Source organism: Balaenoptera borealis, assembly GCF_965194805.1.
Source record: "Balaenoptera borealis genome assembly, chromosome: 13".
Lineage (NCBI taxonomy): Eukaryota > Metazoa > Chordata > Mammalia > Artiodactyla > Balaenopteridae > Balaenoptera > Balaenoptera borealis.
In genome coordinates this window covers 5,321,521-5,334,720 of record NC_138870.1, presented here as the reverse complement: position 1 = coordinate 5,334,720, position 13,200 = coordinate 5,321,521, and the positions used below count along the sequence as shown (strand labels likewise).

Here is a 13,200-nt window from a genome sequence, read left to right as displayed (position 1 = left end):
GGCCCATCTCTCTTGAAAAAAGTGCCAGAATTCAAGAGAAGCAGCAGCTGCAATTAAGAGAGGTAAATCAGGACACCTGTCCTGTCTCTTTTTTATCTTTTATTTTTTAAAGGAACCATTTTGAGATATGTCAGAGCACACGGTTCTTTTTTTTTTTTTAATTTTATTTATTTATGGCTGTGTTGGGTCTTCGTTTCTGTGCGAGGGCTTTCTCTAGTTGCGGCGAGCGGGGGCCACTCTTCATTGCGGTGCGCGGGCCTCTCACTATCGCGGCCTCTCTTGTTGCGGAGCACAGGCTCCAGACGCGCAGGCTCAGTAGTTGTGGCTCACGGGCCTAGTTGCTCCGTGGCATGTGGGATCTTCCCAGACCAGGGCTCGAACCCGTGTCCCCTGCATTGGCAGGCTTCTCAACCACTGCGCCACCAGGGAAGCCCTGTCCTGTCTCTTTAATCTCCTTTACTCTGGGGCAGTTCCTCAGTCTGTCTTTTTTTTTTTTTTTTTTAATGACTGACGTTTATGAAGCATGAAGACCATTTATTTTGAAGAATGTCCCTCAGTTTGGGTTTAACTGATATTTCCTCAAGATTATAGATTCAGGTTCCGTATTTGGGGCAGGAATACCACAGAAGTGATGTATTCTTCTGGGATCATCATATCAGGAGGCACATGATATCCATTTTTGCTGTAACTGGTGATGTTAACACTGATCATCTTGTTAAGATGGTGTCCGCCCGGTTTCTCCACCACGAAATTATTATTTTCCCTTTGTAGTTAATGAATATCTTTGGGGGAGTTACTTTGATACTCTGTATGTCTCCTGTTTCTCATCACCCACTAGTTTTAACATCCATTGATAATTCTTGCCTGAAACCATTTTAATTATGGGGGTTGCCAAATAAATTTCTAATTCCATAATTTCTCCTACATTTATTAGTTGGCTTTCTACTATCAGAAAGAGCTTTACCTTTTTCCCCATTCATTCATTTATTCGTCCATCTATCCATCCATCCATTTGTCCAATCACTCATCGGTATGGACTCATGGATTCTTATTTTATTCTATGGCTTATAGTCTATATAATAAAATCATTGTTTAGTTTAATGCTCAAGTTGTCTTAGATTTGGCCAGTGGGAGCCCCTGGAACCTGGCTGCTGTAGTCTGTGACTTGTTCCCATCATTCTTTGAGAAGTTCCTTATTTCCCAACATGGGAAAATGTCCCAGTCCCCAAGCCCTAAAATCAGCTATTTCTCCAGGGAGCTCTAATTCCTTTTACTGGAAAATATTAAGAAACCAAGATCTGGATGCTAGATGCTAAGTGTTCTCAGAGGGTATGTGCATTCAGTTAAAATATCAAAATATAGTTAAGTTCACTTGTTTTTATTTGTGCTCCATTTTGGGTTTCCTCTAACCTTACTGGTTTTCCCGTATTTGTGTTTTGAGCATATGAAATATAACGTGGTTCTAAAAGTCTACAATTATAATTGTAGTTTGAAAAGTGTCACTCCCCTGCCACACCCCTTCTATCCTGTTCCTATACCCAGTCCTTTCCACCCTATTCCCAGCCCCCACCACCCATTAGTCACCAGTCTCATTAGTTTCTGGTTAATCATGCAGATTAACCAGAAATGAACAGATACATGTATCTTTCCCCCTCATTTCTTACCTAAAAGACCCATACTCTAGACTGTTTTTCTTCTTTCGCACTGGACATCACTCCATATCCATTCAAAACATGGTCCTCGTTCTTTTTTACAGCTGCACCCCATTGGGTGGACCACTCCCTGATGTTTGAGCATACGGTTTGTTTCCAACATTTTACAATCACAATCAATACTGCAAAGAATTATTATGTACGTAAGTATTTTCTTGTTTTTGGAGCTGTAAGTACCTAGAGGCGGAATTAGTGGCACAAATAGAAAATGCACATATAGTATCTTTAGATATTGCCAAATATCCCTCCCAAAAGGACTGTACCGGTTTGAATCCCTACCATCAAAGTATGAGATTGCCTGTTTCCCACAGCCCTGCCAACCAGAATGTGCCATCATATTTTTTAATTTTCACCAAGTTAAGTGAAAAATGATCTCAGCACAGTTTAAATTTGCATTACTCTATGAATGAGGTTAAACATTTTTTCTTTTGCTTAAAGATATTGTGTCTTTTGCTCATTTTTCTGTTGGGCACATGCTTTTCTTAAAACTTGGCTATGAATTGCATCTTCCCTTTAACATGCTGGGCAGAAGCTAGAAGTTCTACATTTGCTCAACATTTATCCTCTTCCTTAATTTTTGCACCATAAAATCTTAAATTGTGGTAACGTTTTAGTCCTTGATATGCGCGTGGTCACTGCGAAAATTTTATCAAGCTGTATATTTATGACTTGTACATTTCTTATTTGAAAAACTCTTAGCTGATTTAATTCTGCACTAAATTATCAGTGTCTTGTCTGCCTAATGCTTAAAGGAAGCCTGATGATTCCCAGAATCATACCCAAGTAACCCTGACGTGAAACGAAGAGGAAAAGGTGACCCTCTGGAGAAAGGACATACTTGAAAGGTGGACCCAACAACACAGCACACACAGCGCCATCCTACTTCCTCTCCCACCGTGATGCTCGCTCCCACCAGCCCCTAACACCTTGCCAAAGCCGGCACCCCTAGACAGATCCTCCTAACTCACCACTTACAAGAAAGGATTTATCCAGTGGGCAGCAGTAAGGACCCCTGGTCTTTAGTATTTACCTACAATACCTTCTTTGTTTCCCAACAAGTGATGCCTGTCTGTTTCAAGCCTCATTTTCTCCATAACTTTCAGGGATGGTAGAAGGAAACAGGTAATCAAGCCTATTAAATGTTATAAGCTCCTTAGAGAAAGACTTGGAAGGACTTGGATTTTTCCACCATTCTCAGGTACTAGGCAGAGTGGGATTGGTTCATTAGGTGTGTTCTCTCCTATCCTCAGCCCCTGGAGTCTCTGTTGTGGGAGAGATGGGGTAATCCAAAGAAAGCTGCTGTGAGGGGATGGATGGAGGAATTTTTTTTAAAGATTACGGGTCGATTTGCTGCACCTTTCAGGACAGTGCTGGCTGAAGTCACAGTAAACACACACACACACACCTTCTTTCTCTCCCTCTCCTCCACTTTGAGCAGAACCCATTCCTGTGGCAAGAACCCAGGCTCTCTGAGGATCACTGGGCATTGATTTGACCCCCCAGTTTCTGACAGTGTACTGGAGTGTCCACACTTGTGTGGTGCAGGTCTGGAGAACAAACATGTAGCCACCTGAAGTGTCCCTCTTTGTCTCCACACATCGTTTGGTGGTTCTGTTTAGGACGGCTCTTCCCTGGATGGAAGGAGAAAAAGTGAAGGTATTGAAGTGCCCTGGTAGAGCATCATCTCCCTGCTGTGCTCAGAGAAAAGCCCAAGGGCTCCCTCAATCCTCTGCGAGTCATCCAGTGGAGAAACGAAGCCGAGTGCTGAGTTAGATCACCCGGTGCTTTCTCTCCTAGTCCCGCCGCAAACTAACCCCAGACCCGGGAGTAAGAAGTGCTGTGCTGGGTTCCTATGTTCTCATCCGTATCTCCTGAGCTGGAAGCATCAGGTCAGCATGGCTGGCAAGACAGGATGCAGCTTGAAGAGCCGTGGCCCTTCTCCACTTGACCTCCTTTCTACGTCTTCATCCCCGAGCCAGTGAAACCCATCAGAACTCTCCCCCCTCCCACCCCCACCTCCTCAGCAAGGGATTCCGGTGGTGGGACTGAAGTGGAAGCTCTGTTCAGGACTCTCAGCCTATTTTCTCCACCTGTTTTCTCTGGGGAGGGAGGCAGTTCCTGCCTCCCCTGTTGTGGGAGCTTCACCAAGGTTTACTGCTGGAAACATTAAGGGCTTTAAACCCAAAGAGTCTGGGTTGGATCTCTGCTCCACTGTGAAGAGAGAGATGTGGGCAAATTACCTAACCTAAGTCTCAATTTCCTCATCTCTAAAATTGGTCTAGAGTTGATGTTGGGGTTAATATTTATTGAGCTCTGTGCCTGACACGGAAGATGTGCAATAGATATTAGTTCATCTCCATCCCTCCCCATCCTAACGGGGAACAGGGGAGGGAGGGCGTCCTTCTCTGTGCTCCCTTGTGCCACGTCCAACGCCCCTGACCTCTTTGCTCCTTATCTGCTCACCTTGACACTGACGGTCATGCCATGTGTCCTGTTCTGTTCTCCTAACTCTTCCCTCCCCATGCCCCTCTCCAGCCCTCTGCAGGAATCTACCTTAGTGTCTGGGTGAAGTGGTTCCCTTTGCCCTCAGAGTTCACAGCATACATGTGGACGTCTGGTGAGAAGCCCGGATCTCACTGCGCCACCTCGATGACCTGTCCCCACCTCGTGTTTGCTTAACACCAAGCAGGGCTGCAGCTCTACATCCAAATCTCTGCTCCCTCTCTGACCCCGCCTCCCTTCCTCTCATCTCTTCCAATCGCCAACGGCCTCCACCAACCCTGCTCCCCCAATCTCACCTGCCCCCGTCCCTGGCCACCCTGGACTCCCTCTGGCCACCACCTCCCACCTCCCTGGGTGCATCCATCCAGCATCCATCATTCAGGGCTGCCCTCCTATTCTTTTCTATTTTTTTTTTAACATCTTTATTGGAGTATAATTGCTCTATAACGGTGTGTTAGTTTCTGCTTTATAACAAAGTGAATCAGCTATATGTATACATTTATCCCCGGATCTCCTCCCTCTTGCATCTCCCTCCCACCCTCCCTATCCCACCCCTCTAGGTGGTCACAAAGCACTGAACTGATCTCCCTGTGCTATGCGGCTGCTTCCTACTAGCTATCTATTTTACATTTAGTAGTGTATATGTGTCCATGTCACTCTCTCACTTCGTCCCAGCTTACCCTTCCCCCTCCCCGTGTCCTCAAGTCCATTCTCTACATCTGCGTCTTTATTCCTGTCCTGCCTCTAGGTTCTTCAGAACCTTTTTTTTTTTTTAATTCCATATATATGTGTTAGCATACGGTATTTGTTTTTCTCTTTCTGACTTACTTCACTCTGCATGACAGACTCTAGGTCCATCCACCTCACTACAAATAACTCAATTTCGTTTCTTTTTATGGCTGAGTAATATTCCATTGTATATATGTGCCACATCTTCTTTATCCGTTCATCTGTCAATGGACATTTAGGTTGTTTCCATGTCCTGGCTATTGTAAATAGAGCTGCAATGAACATTGTGGTACATGACTCTTTTGGAATTATGCCCTCCTATTCTTGAACTGCCCGCATCACTCCCACCGCTCCTTTCTCTGGGCCCCATTCCCAGACCACAGAGCGCTCCTGGAGAGGGTCCACCAACTGAGTAGGCCTGGCCCCTAAAAAGTGTTTAGAGCAGTCTGGCCTCAGAACTTGGCTTACTCCTTAGGGTTACTCTTCCAAGCCTCCTTAGCACGCTTTTTCCTTCTGCCCCAGCCCTTGACCCTCACTTTCACTAAATGCCTTTGTTTTTCCCTTTGTCAAGAAGACCTTGCTTCCAGCCAATCTAGTCCCTCCCAAATGCCATGAGCAATCTCGGGGTGCTGATCAGGGGTGGTCTCAAAGGAGCTGCCCTGCCTCTGTCTCTACTATCAGCCCCCTGTGCTTGGACCCCAGCCATCCTCGATGCCAGAGAAACAAACACCCTTCCTGTCTAACATCCTTCTCTTATTTCTCCCTCTTGGCAGATTCCTTTTCTATGACTTTAAATATATCCAAATGTCCCAATATTCGAGGGGAAAAAATGTTCCTTAACTCTATCATCTTTTTCAACCAGCATTCAGTGTTTTTCTCCCTTTCAGAATCAAACTTCCCAAGCAGTGTGGCAAAAACAGTAGATAAGATTCTGTGTTTGAACCCTGGATATTTACTATGCTATGTGACCTTGGAATATTATTTGACTTCTCTGTGTTTTAGTTACTTCATAGGTAAAGTAGAGCTAATGGTAATACTTCTCATAAGATTTGAGTAAGGACTAAATTAGGTAATGTTTAACCCAATGTCTGGTACATAATATGTACTCAATAAATATTGGCAATTACAATTTATTGTGACCTTGCAGATAAAATCAATGGTCTTTTTTTTTTTTCTATTTTCTCTCCACTTCCATGTGACATGTACTTTGGCAATATTCCTTACATGTCTTCAGACTCTTCCCCTCTGGTTTCTCTTACATGTGTTCATCTGGATCTTATACATTTTTGGTTTGGTTTGTATTTAAGAGGTATGGCCTGCCACTTTTTAAAAGATTTTTTGATTCTTTTTCACTTGTACAAAAAGAATATGTGCTCATTTTTTTAGCTTAAGATAACATTGTCTATATGGCTTTTATACCCTGTTTTTGAAATTTAACATTGTATCATGTGCATTTTCCAGTGTCATTAACATTTTAGAAAACACACTTTTTGAGAATATAATTTGAATGACTATATAATATTCAGTTCAAGGGATGAACAAAAATCTCCCCTACTGTTGGACATTTAATCTTTCCTAATATTTTGCTATAACTATTAACATATTTTCTATATTAATCTTGATCTACATTCTATATTATTCCTTAAATTAAAATATTGTCTTAAAAGAGAATTAGTGCCTTAAAAGGGGGCCTAATCAATTTGGGGATTCTGGTTAGTGTCAGACCTTTCTGGAGCTGTGCCCTCCAGCACGCGTGAGTGCCCTCCCTCAGGGATCTCTTCCTGTTCACTTCTCAAACCCAACTACAAGCGGCCTCCTCCTTCTCACTACCTCTCCCAGAGATCCTCTGCTGTCACTCTATCCAAAAGACTTCTGAACAATGACTGTCACTCAAATTCTCCATTATATCAGCTTTGTCTCTCCTCTCCCCTCCGTGCTCCTCATGTGAAAGTCCAGATACCTGAAACTGGCCTTCTCTCTCCAAACAAGTCCCTTCTCAGTCACTGGCACCATCGCTCCTGTGGTTTTCAGAGGTCTGAACCTCTTCTGGTTGACTCAAAACATTAATCATGGAATTGGAAGACAACAAAGGAATTATCGAGTTTTCCCTCCCTCTCAGTTCTGGGAAACATCTTTGGTAACTTTTTAGTAGAATGATTGTGCGATTTGTGTCTACAAAGAAAGTAGAGCACAAAAGGGACCCAAGAGTCCATCAAACGTCATTTTCACATCTGAAAGAGCTGTGGTCCTAAGAGATAAGGTGGGTATGAAGAGATTAGATGGAATGAAGGGACTTCAACCTGACTTGAAGTCAGGTAATGCACCAGGAGCGACATGAGTGTCTCCCTCTTTAACTTTTGGAATTCTTGACATAGTGATGGTACAAAGGGACCCAGCCTGGACATCAGAGTGGTGGGCTGAATTCCCCTGCATGTCCTGAAGCTCCAGATCTCATACCAGCCACGACCTCCATTCTATCAGCAACTTCAACCCGCTAAGAAAGTAAGTGATCTTCCAAAATTCTCTTGGAAAGACAACCTTCAAAATATTTGGGATGTCGTCATTGTTTCTTTAGCATAAATACTATCTGGAGATTTAAGATAAAGTTGAGATGTGAAAGGAATCAAACACATAATAATTGCTAAAGATTCTGTGTACATTTACTATTTTTAAGTACTTACTATGTTTAAGAAAAACTGTCTTACAGATTAACCTTGTGATACCAATTTTAAAATGTGTAAGTAAATAAATCTGTGATTTTTATGTTGAAATTTTACTGGATTGCAAACACTTTGGAAACATTTAACAGAACTTAAGAAATCATTCAGTTTAAAGTCAAGATAATTGAAGTTCTTAAAAAAGAAAATTTAATGTATTAAATTTATAAATACAGTCTGTAATGTTTAAGGGAATTTATTAAATTGAAAAACCCCTTTAAAGTTCTCATCACAAGAGAAAAACTGTAACTGTGTGTGATGAAGAACGTTAACTAGACTTACTGTGGTGCTTATTTTGCAATATACATATAAATCATGTTATTATGCTGTGCACCTGAAGTTAATATAATGTTATATGTCCATTATATCTAAATAAAAATAAGTAAATAAGTAAATAAATCAAATACTACAGATAACTTCATACTCATAAATTTGAAGAAGTGGAACAGTTCCTCAGAAACCATAAACCACCAAACTCAATCAAGACGAAATAATCTGAATAGCCCTATATCATTTTTTTAAAATTCAACTCGTAATTTAAAAGGTTCTGAAAAAAAAAATCCAGGTCCATATGGTTTCCCTAAAGAATTCTGGCAAAAATTTAAAGATAGACTAACACCAATTAAAGACAATCTCTTCCAGAAAATCTCTTCCAGACAATGCCTCTTCCAGAAATTGGCCTCTTCTGTAATATTTGTCAACATGACTAATTTTATCAACAGAAAGAAGGAACACTTCCCAACGCACTTTATGAGACCAGTATCAACCTGATACTAAAAACGAAGACAGTATCAAAACAAAAACAAAAGAACCGCAGACCGTCATCTCTAATGAACTTAGACAAAAAAAAAAAAAAAAAACACTTCAACAAAACATTAGCACAATTGTTCACATAGGTGCCTATATATGTTTTCCTGGAGACGGTCCATAGCATTCCTCAAGGGGTTATTAGCTTTAAGTGAGCAATTACTGTTAGACTGTCCATGTCTCTTACAATGTGAACCTAAGCTAACACAGCACCAAGATGCTCAGAGATATATTCACAGACAAAGTATTACCCCCCTCTCTCCCTCAAGACATCTCATTACTGCCAACGTGGCTTAGGAATGCAGCTCCAACACATAGTTAATTCACATGTAGACGTGGTCAGCCATGTCCCTCATGCCACTGTCATGTGACTTCCGCCAGATTCCCTCCACCCTGTTCTTAGTCAGTTGATGATGATGTTAAATCAGGGCTTTTACATCAGTGCCTGTCGAATTTCATCCTAGTGCTCCAGACTCTCTGATTATCATTAATAATAAGGCTAATCACAACAGCTAATAGTATTGAATGCTTTCTATGTGCCGGGCGCCATGCTAAATACTTTACATATATTATCCCATTTAATCATCTCCACAGGCTCGTAAAGTAGAAATTATCATCTCCATTTTAGAGGTGAAGATACTAAGTCTCAGAGAGGATGAGAAAATAAAGACACAGACCTACTAGAGAGTGGACTTGAGGATATGGGGAGGGGGAAGTGTAAGCCAGGACGAAGCGAGAGAGTGGCATGGACATATATACACTACCAAACGTAAAATAGATAGCTAGTGGGAAGCAGCTGCATAGCACAGGGAGATCAGCTCGGTGCTTTGTGACCACCTAGAGGGGTGGGATAGGGAAGTTGGGAGGGAGGGAGACGCAAGAGGGAAGAGATATGGGAACATATGTATATGTATAACTGATTCACTTTGTTATAAAGCAGAAACTAACACACCATTGTAAAGCAATTATACTCCAATAAAGATGTTAAAAAAAAAAAATAGATAGCTAGTGGGAAGCAGCCACATAGCACAGGGAGATCAGCTCGGTGCTTTGTGAACTCCTAGAGGGGTGGGATGGGGAGGGTGGGAGGGAGATGCAAGAGGGCGGAGATATGGGGATGTATGTATACGTATAGCTGATTGGCTTTGTTGTACAGCAGAAACTAGCACAACATTGTAAAGCAATTATACTCCAATAAAGATGTTTAAAAAAAGAAAAAGAAAAAGGAAATAGCTAAAAGTGACTGAACTAGGATTTGAAGGCAAACTCTTAACTGTTAAGTTACAACACATTCCAATATCTTTTCCCCGCCACCCCGCCTTAGTCGACAGACTCAGTATTTCATGCCCAGACTAGAAAAATTTCTAGTCTTTTCCCTATACACTGCTACAAAATTAATCTTTCTAAAACACTACTAGATCAAATCTGAACCTCTCAGACTATATTTTAATATATCTATCTTTAAAAAAAACAACACTTGACTCACCAGTTTAAAATCCCAGTGTATGTGCAGTCTATTTTTGACTGCCTTGGAACATGGCTCTAAAGTAGGTTTCTCCCCTTTGCCAGGGTGTGTCAGACAGCAGTCATCAATGTCTGTCTCAGCAATCAGTGGTCCCACATAGACTTCCCCAGTTAGGTGGTAGTAGACATTCTGCAAGAGGACAAGGGGATTTGCCATGGAGACTCAGTGGGGATGCCCTTGACATTACAGAGGGCATAAAGACTGCTCTTGGTTCCCCTAGACACCCGGTCACCACGGGGGGACCACTGCACTTTCGTGGGTAACAAAGAGTCACCTCTACACCCTTCTCTGACCCCCCCTCATCCCCAGATGATTCTAGAAAGAAGACCGGGCATGAGGGAGGGACACTAGCCTGCTTCCTTCCATACAAAGGCTCCAATAGAATCAATTCCTGCATAGATGAAGGAGCTTATCTTTGAAAACAAAAACAACAACACAACTGAACTACAGAAGCTGTCATTATAAGTCCCAGCTAAGGGCTTGTTGTCAGGAAACCTTTCAAATTCTCAGTCTCTCACTGCCTTGCTCGGTGAGCTTGGACAAATAGGTTGTTTCTGTATCTCCATTTTTTTCTTTTCTCAAATGGAAGCTCAATCTGTCCTGCAGACCTTAAAAAGTTCCTGTGAGGGCAACATGCAAAGTAACATGATAGGCGGAAAAAGTCCCCTGGGGGCACCCTCCACGTGGTGCCAGACCTCTCCTACCCCATGGAGGGGCTTCCATTCAGCCTGTCTCTTCTCTAGCCCTCTGTTTCCTTCTCTACGGAAGGAGCCACAGGTAACATCACCTGTCCACCTTCCAGGGCATACAAGGGGCAGCGGGCGGATAGAAGGGGCGGTGGGAGGAGGGGAAAAGGAAGAGATCGGAGGTTTTTTTCAATGAAGATATGGCCTCGGAGAATGAACGTGCCAGAGTACAGCCTTTCTGCCTAGTCTCCCTGTACCTGAAACGCAATGACTGCTCACAAGAACTTGGAAGTGCTTAGGTACAAGCACGGGTTCAGGCTTCATCCTTACCCATTACCCAGGATGCTCAGCACCTGCTTCCCCATCATCTAACACCAAGTCCAAGTCCAAATCTGGCAAAGGCTAGCAGGGGGTGAGCCACAACAGACTCACTCCGCCGGGGCAGGGAAGATACCTGGGAACTGTACTGATGGCAGTAATACATGATCGGCTGTTGCCTGGAATAGCACCCTGGTCCAGGCAGACACTTTCATCCAATGGGTTTTTCATCTGAAGGAGCAAAACGCAAGGCAACACTGTTGGAAAGAGACAGAGAAGGAGGGTCCCCAAGCCTCCCCAGGCCCTGCATTTTGCCCAGTACTCTAAGGATGCCAAAGGGAGTGGGAATTTGGGATCCTGGCAGCTACTTTCTAAGCTGAAGTGAGGCTCTGCTGTGATGCCCACTTCCTGGGAACACACACCCTGTCAGAGCATCAGAGCATATATAAAGAAGGGGCTCCTACGCCTGCCGTCAGGTGGGTGAGGCCACACGCCCTGACTGGCTGAGAAACTGTGAGGGTCACAGCAAGGGCTGTGGTTTGCAAAGTAAGGAACCAGAGGCGGAGAGAAGGAGTAGATGGGGACTGGGGAGCAAGAGAGGAAGGGAAACTGAGAGGGTTCAAGTGCAAAAAGTTGAGAGAGGAGTTGGGGGTAGGTAGGGAATCGGGGAGGATGGCTTTTGGAAACCCTTGTCCAGGCAGTCATGCGATGATTCAGGTCTCATGGTCTTTTATATCCAAACATTTCAAATCTGAAATGCAATTTCATGAAACCTACTCTTCCGTAGACCGCAGTGCTGTGGATTGGTTTCAGGACTGGATAAACATTTTTCAGATACCAGTCAAAAGTTTTGCATTTCAGTTTCTTCTGGAGTGCTATTCTGGAAGAAACGTCTCCAAAATCGATTCCGGAGTTCTGCAAATAAAACACGGAACATGTATGCACCTTGCAACACCCTTGACTCCACCAAAGGGTACGGGTAATGCATGAGGGAACTGAGTGTTTCCCTGATTCCCTGTAAGATATCCTTAATCATTTATAGTTTTCCAGGGAAAGTGGAAGAGGCTTGACCCCTAGGAATATCTGCTAGTTTCAAAGGCACTTGCAAGGCCTGCGTAGTGGGGTTTACGTCTCATCGTTAGCAAGCTGATGCAGACTGCTCCTGTTTGAGAAAATATTCACACCAATCAGGCACAAAATATTCCTCATGATGTCCAGAAAAGGCTTCCAAAAGGAATATTCTGGCAGCAAGATTTGGAGGTTAAAGGAGATTTTCTAGAAGTGGTATCTGTGGCCAATCAAAGTGGAAGAATGCTTCAGCCCAGAGCCACAGCTCGGGAACAGAGACGGCATGTCATGCCGGCCTCGGGGACTAGGGCAAATGATGTGGCCTTAGCCAAGAAGGTCATCTTCGTTCACGTGCATCCAACAGGATTCCGGTGCCGGCTCCCACCATCCCACACCCCAACCGTTATGTTTATGTCCTCTTTAGACAGTGGAACCATGCCCAACCCTGCCCCACAAGGAATCCCCCAGTATAGATGATGGATGAAGGACATGGAATCTAGAAGTTTCCTTGGTTTGAATCCTATCTCTGCTCTAACGACCTTATTACCTTAAGCAACTTCCTTTCCACTCTGTGCTTCAGTTTCTTTATCTGAAAACTTAAAATAATAAAAATAAGCCTTACACCAGTGGTACGTTGTGATGAGTCATGAGTGCCTGGAACTTAGTCCTGGGACATAAATGCTAATATCATTATCCTCACCCTATCGGGACTTGACTTTAATTCTTTAGGGCTGGGATGGCACTTCTGCTTTATCCCTTCCCATTTCCCGCCGTGACCACCACCTCTTTCTCCTTCATCCACCTCTGCTTCTGTTCAAGTCCAGGACGAACCTGGAGAGGTGTGTTCCAGGCCATGTAGACCATGTCTTTGTACTCATCCATCCAGATTTCAGCCACTCTCAGGGCATTTTGCTTCAAGGGAATACTCAGGTCCAAGGAGTAGGGCTTGTGGTGTCTCTCCAGGTGGGCAACCCGGGAGCAGGGCAAGACCTTGGCTCTCCCACTGCATTGCCACACCTGCAAGAGAAGAAAAAAGCAAAATCGCCTGGGCAGGCTGGACCCGTGGCCGGAAAGTGCACAGCCTGTTGACTCAGAGACCACACTCTGGAACCACTTTTTAAAGAGTGTACATTCAG

The 13,200-nt window shown here is 43.6% G+C and overlaps 1 protein-coding gene across 1 annotated transcript in view; it reads right to left on the bottom strand.

Annotated features, from left to right (window-relative positions):
• Positions 1–411: 411 nt before the first annotated feature.
• The window catches only part of GALNT8 (polypeptide N-acetylgalactosaminyltransferase 8), a gene marked incomplete at its 5' end in the record, with an annotated part of 32,451 nt that continues 19,662 nt past the window's right edge, over positions 412–13,200 (bottom strand). Inside the window, 6 exon segments of the mRNA XM_082351360.1 lie at positions 412–3,343; positions 9,954–10,121; positions 11,133–11,170; positions 11,173–11,227; positions 11,774–11,911; positions 12,896–13,081. Coding sequence (XP_082207486.1) covers positions 3,041–3,343; positions 9,954–10,121; positions 11,133–11,170; positions 11,173–11,227; positions 11,774–11,911; positions 12,896–13,081 — 888 coding nt within the window. The 3' untranslated portion in view covers positions 412–3,040.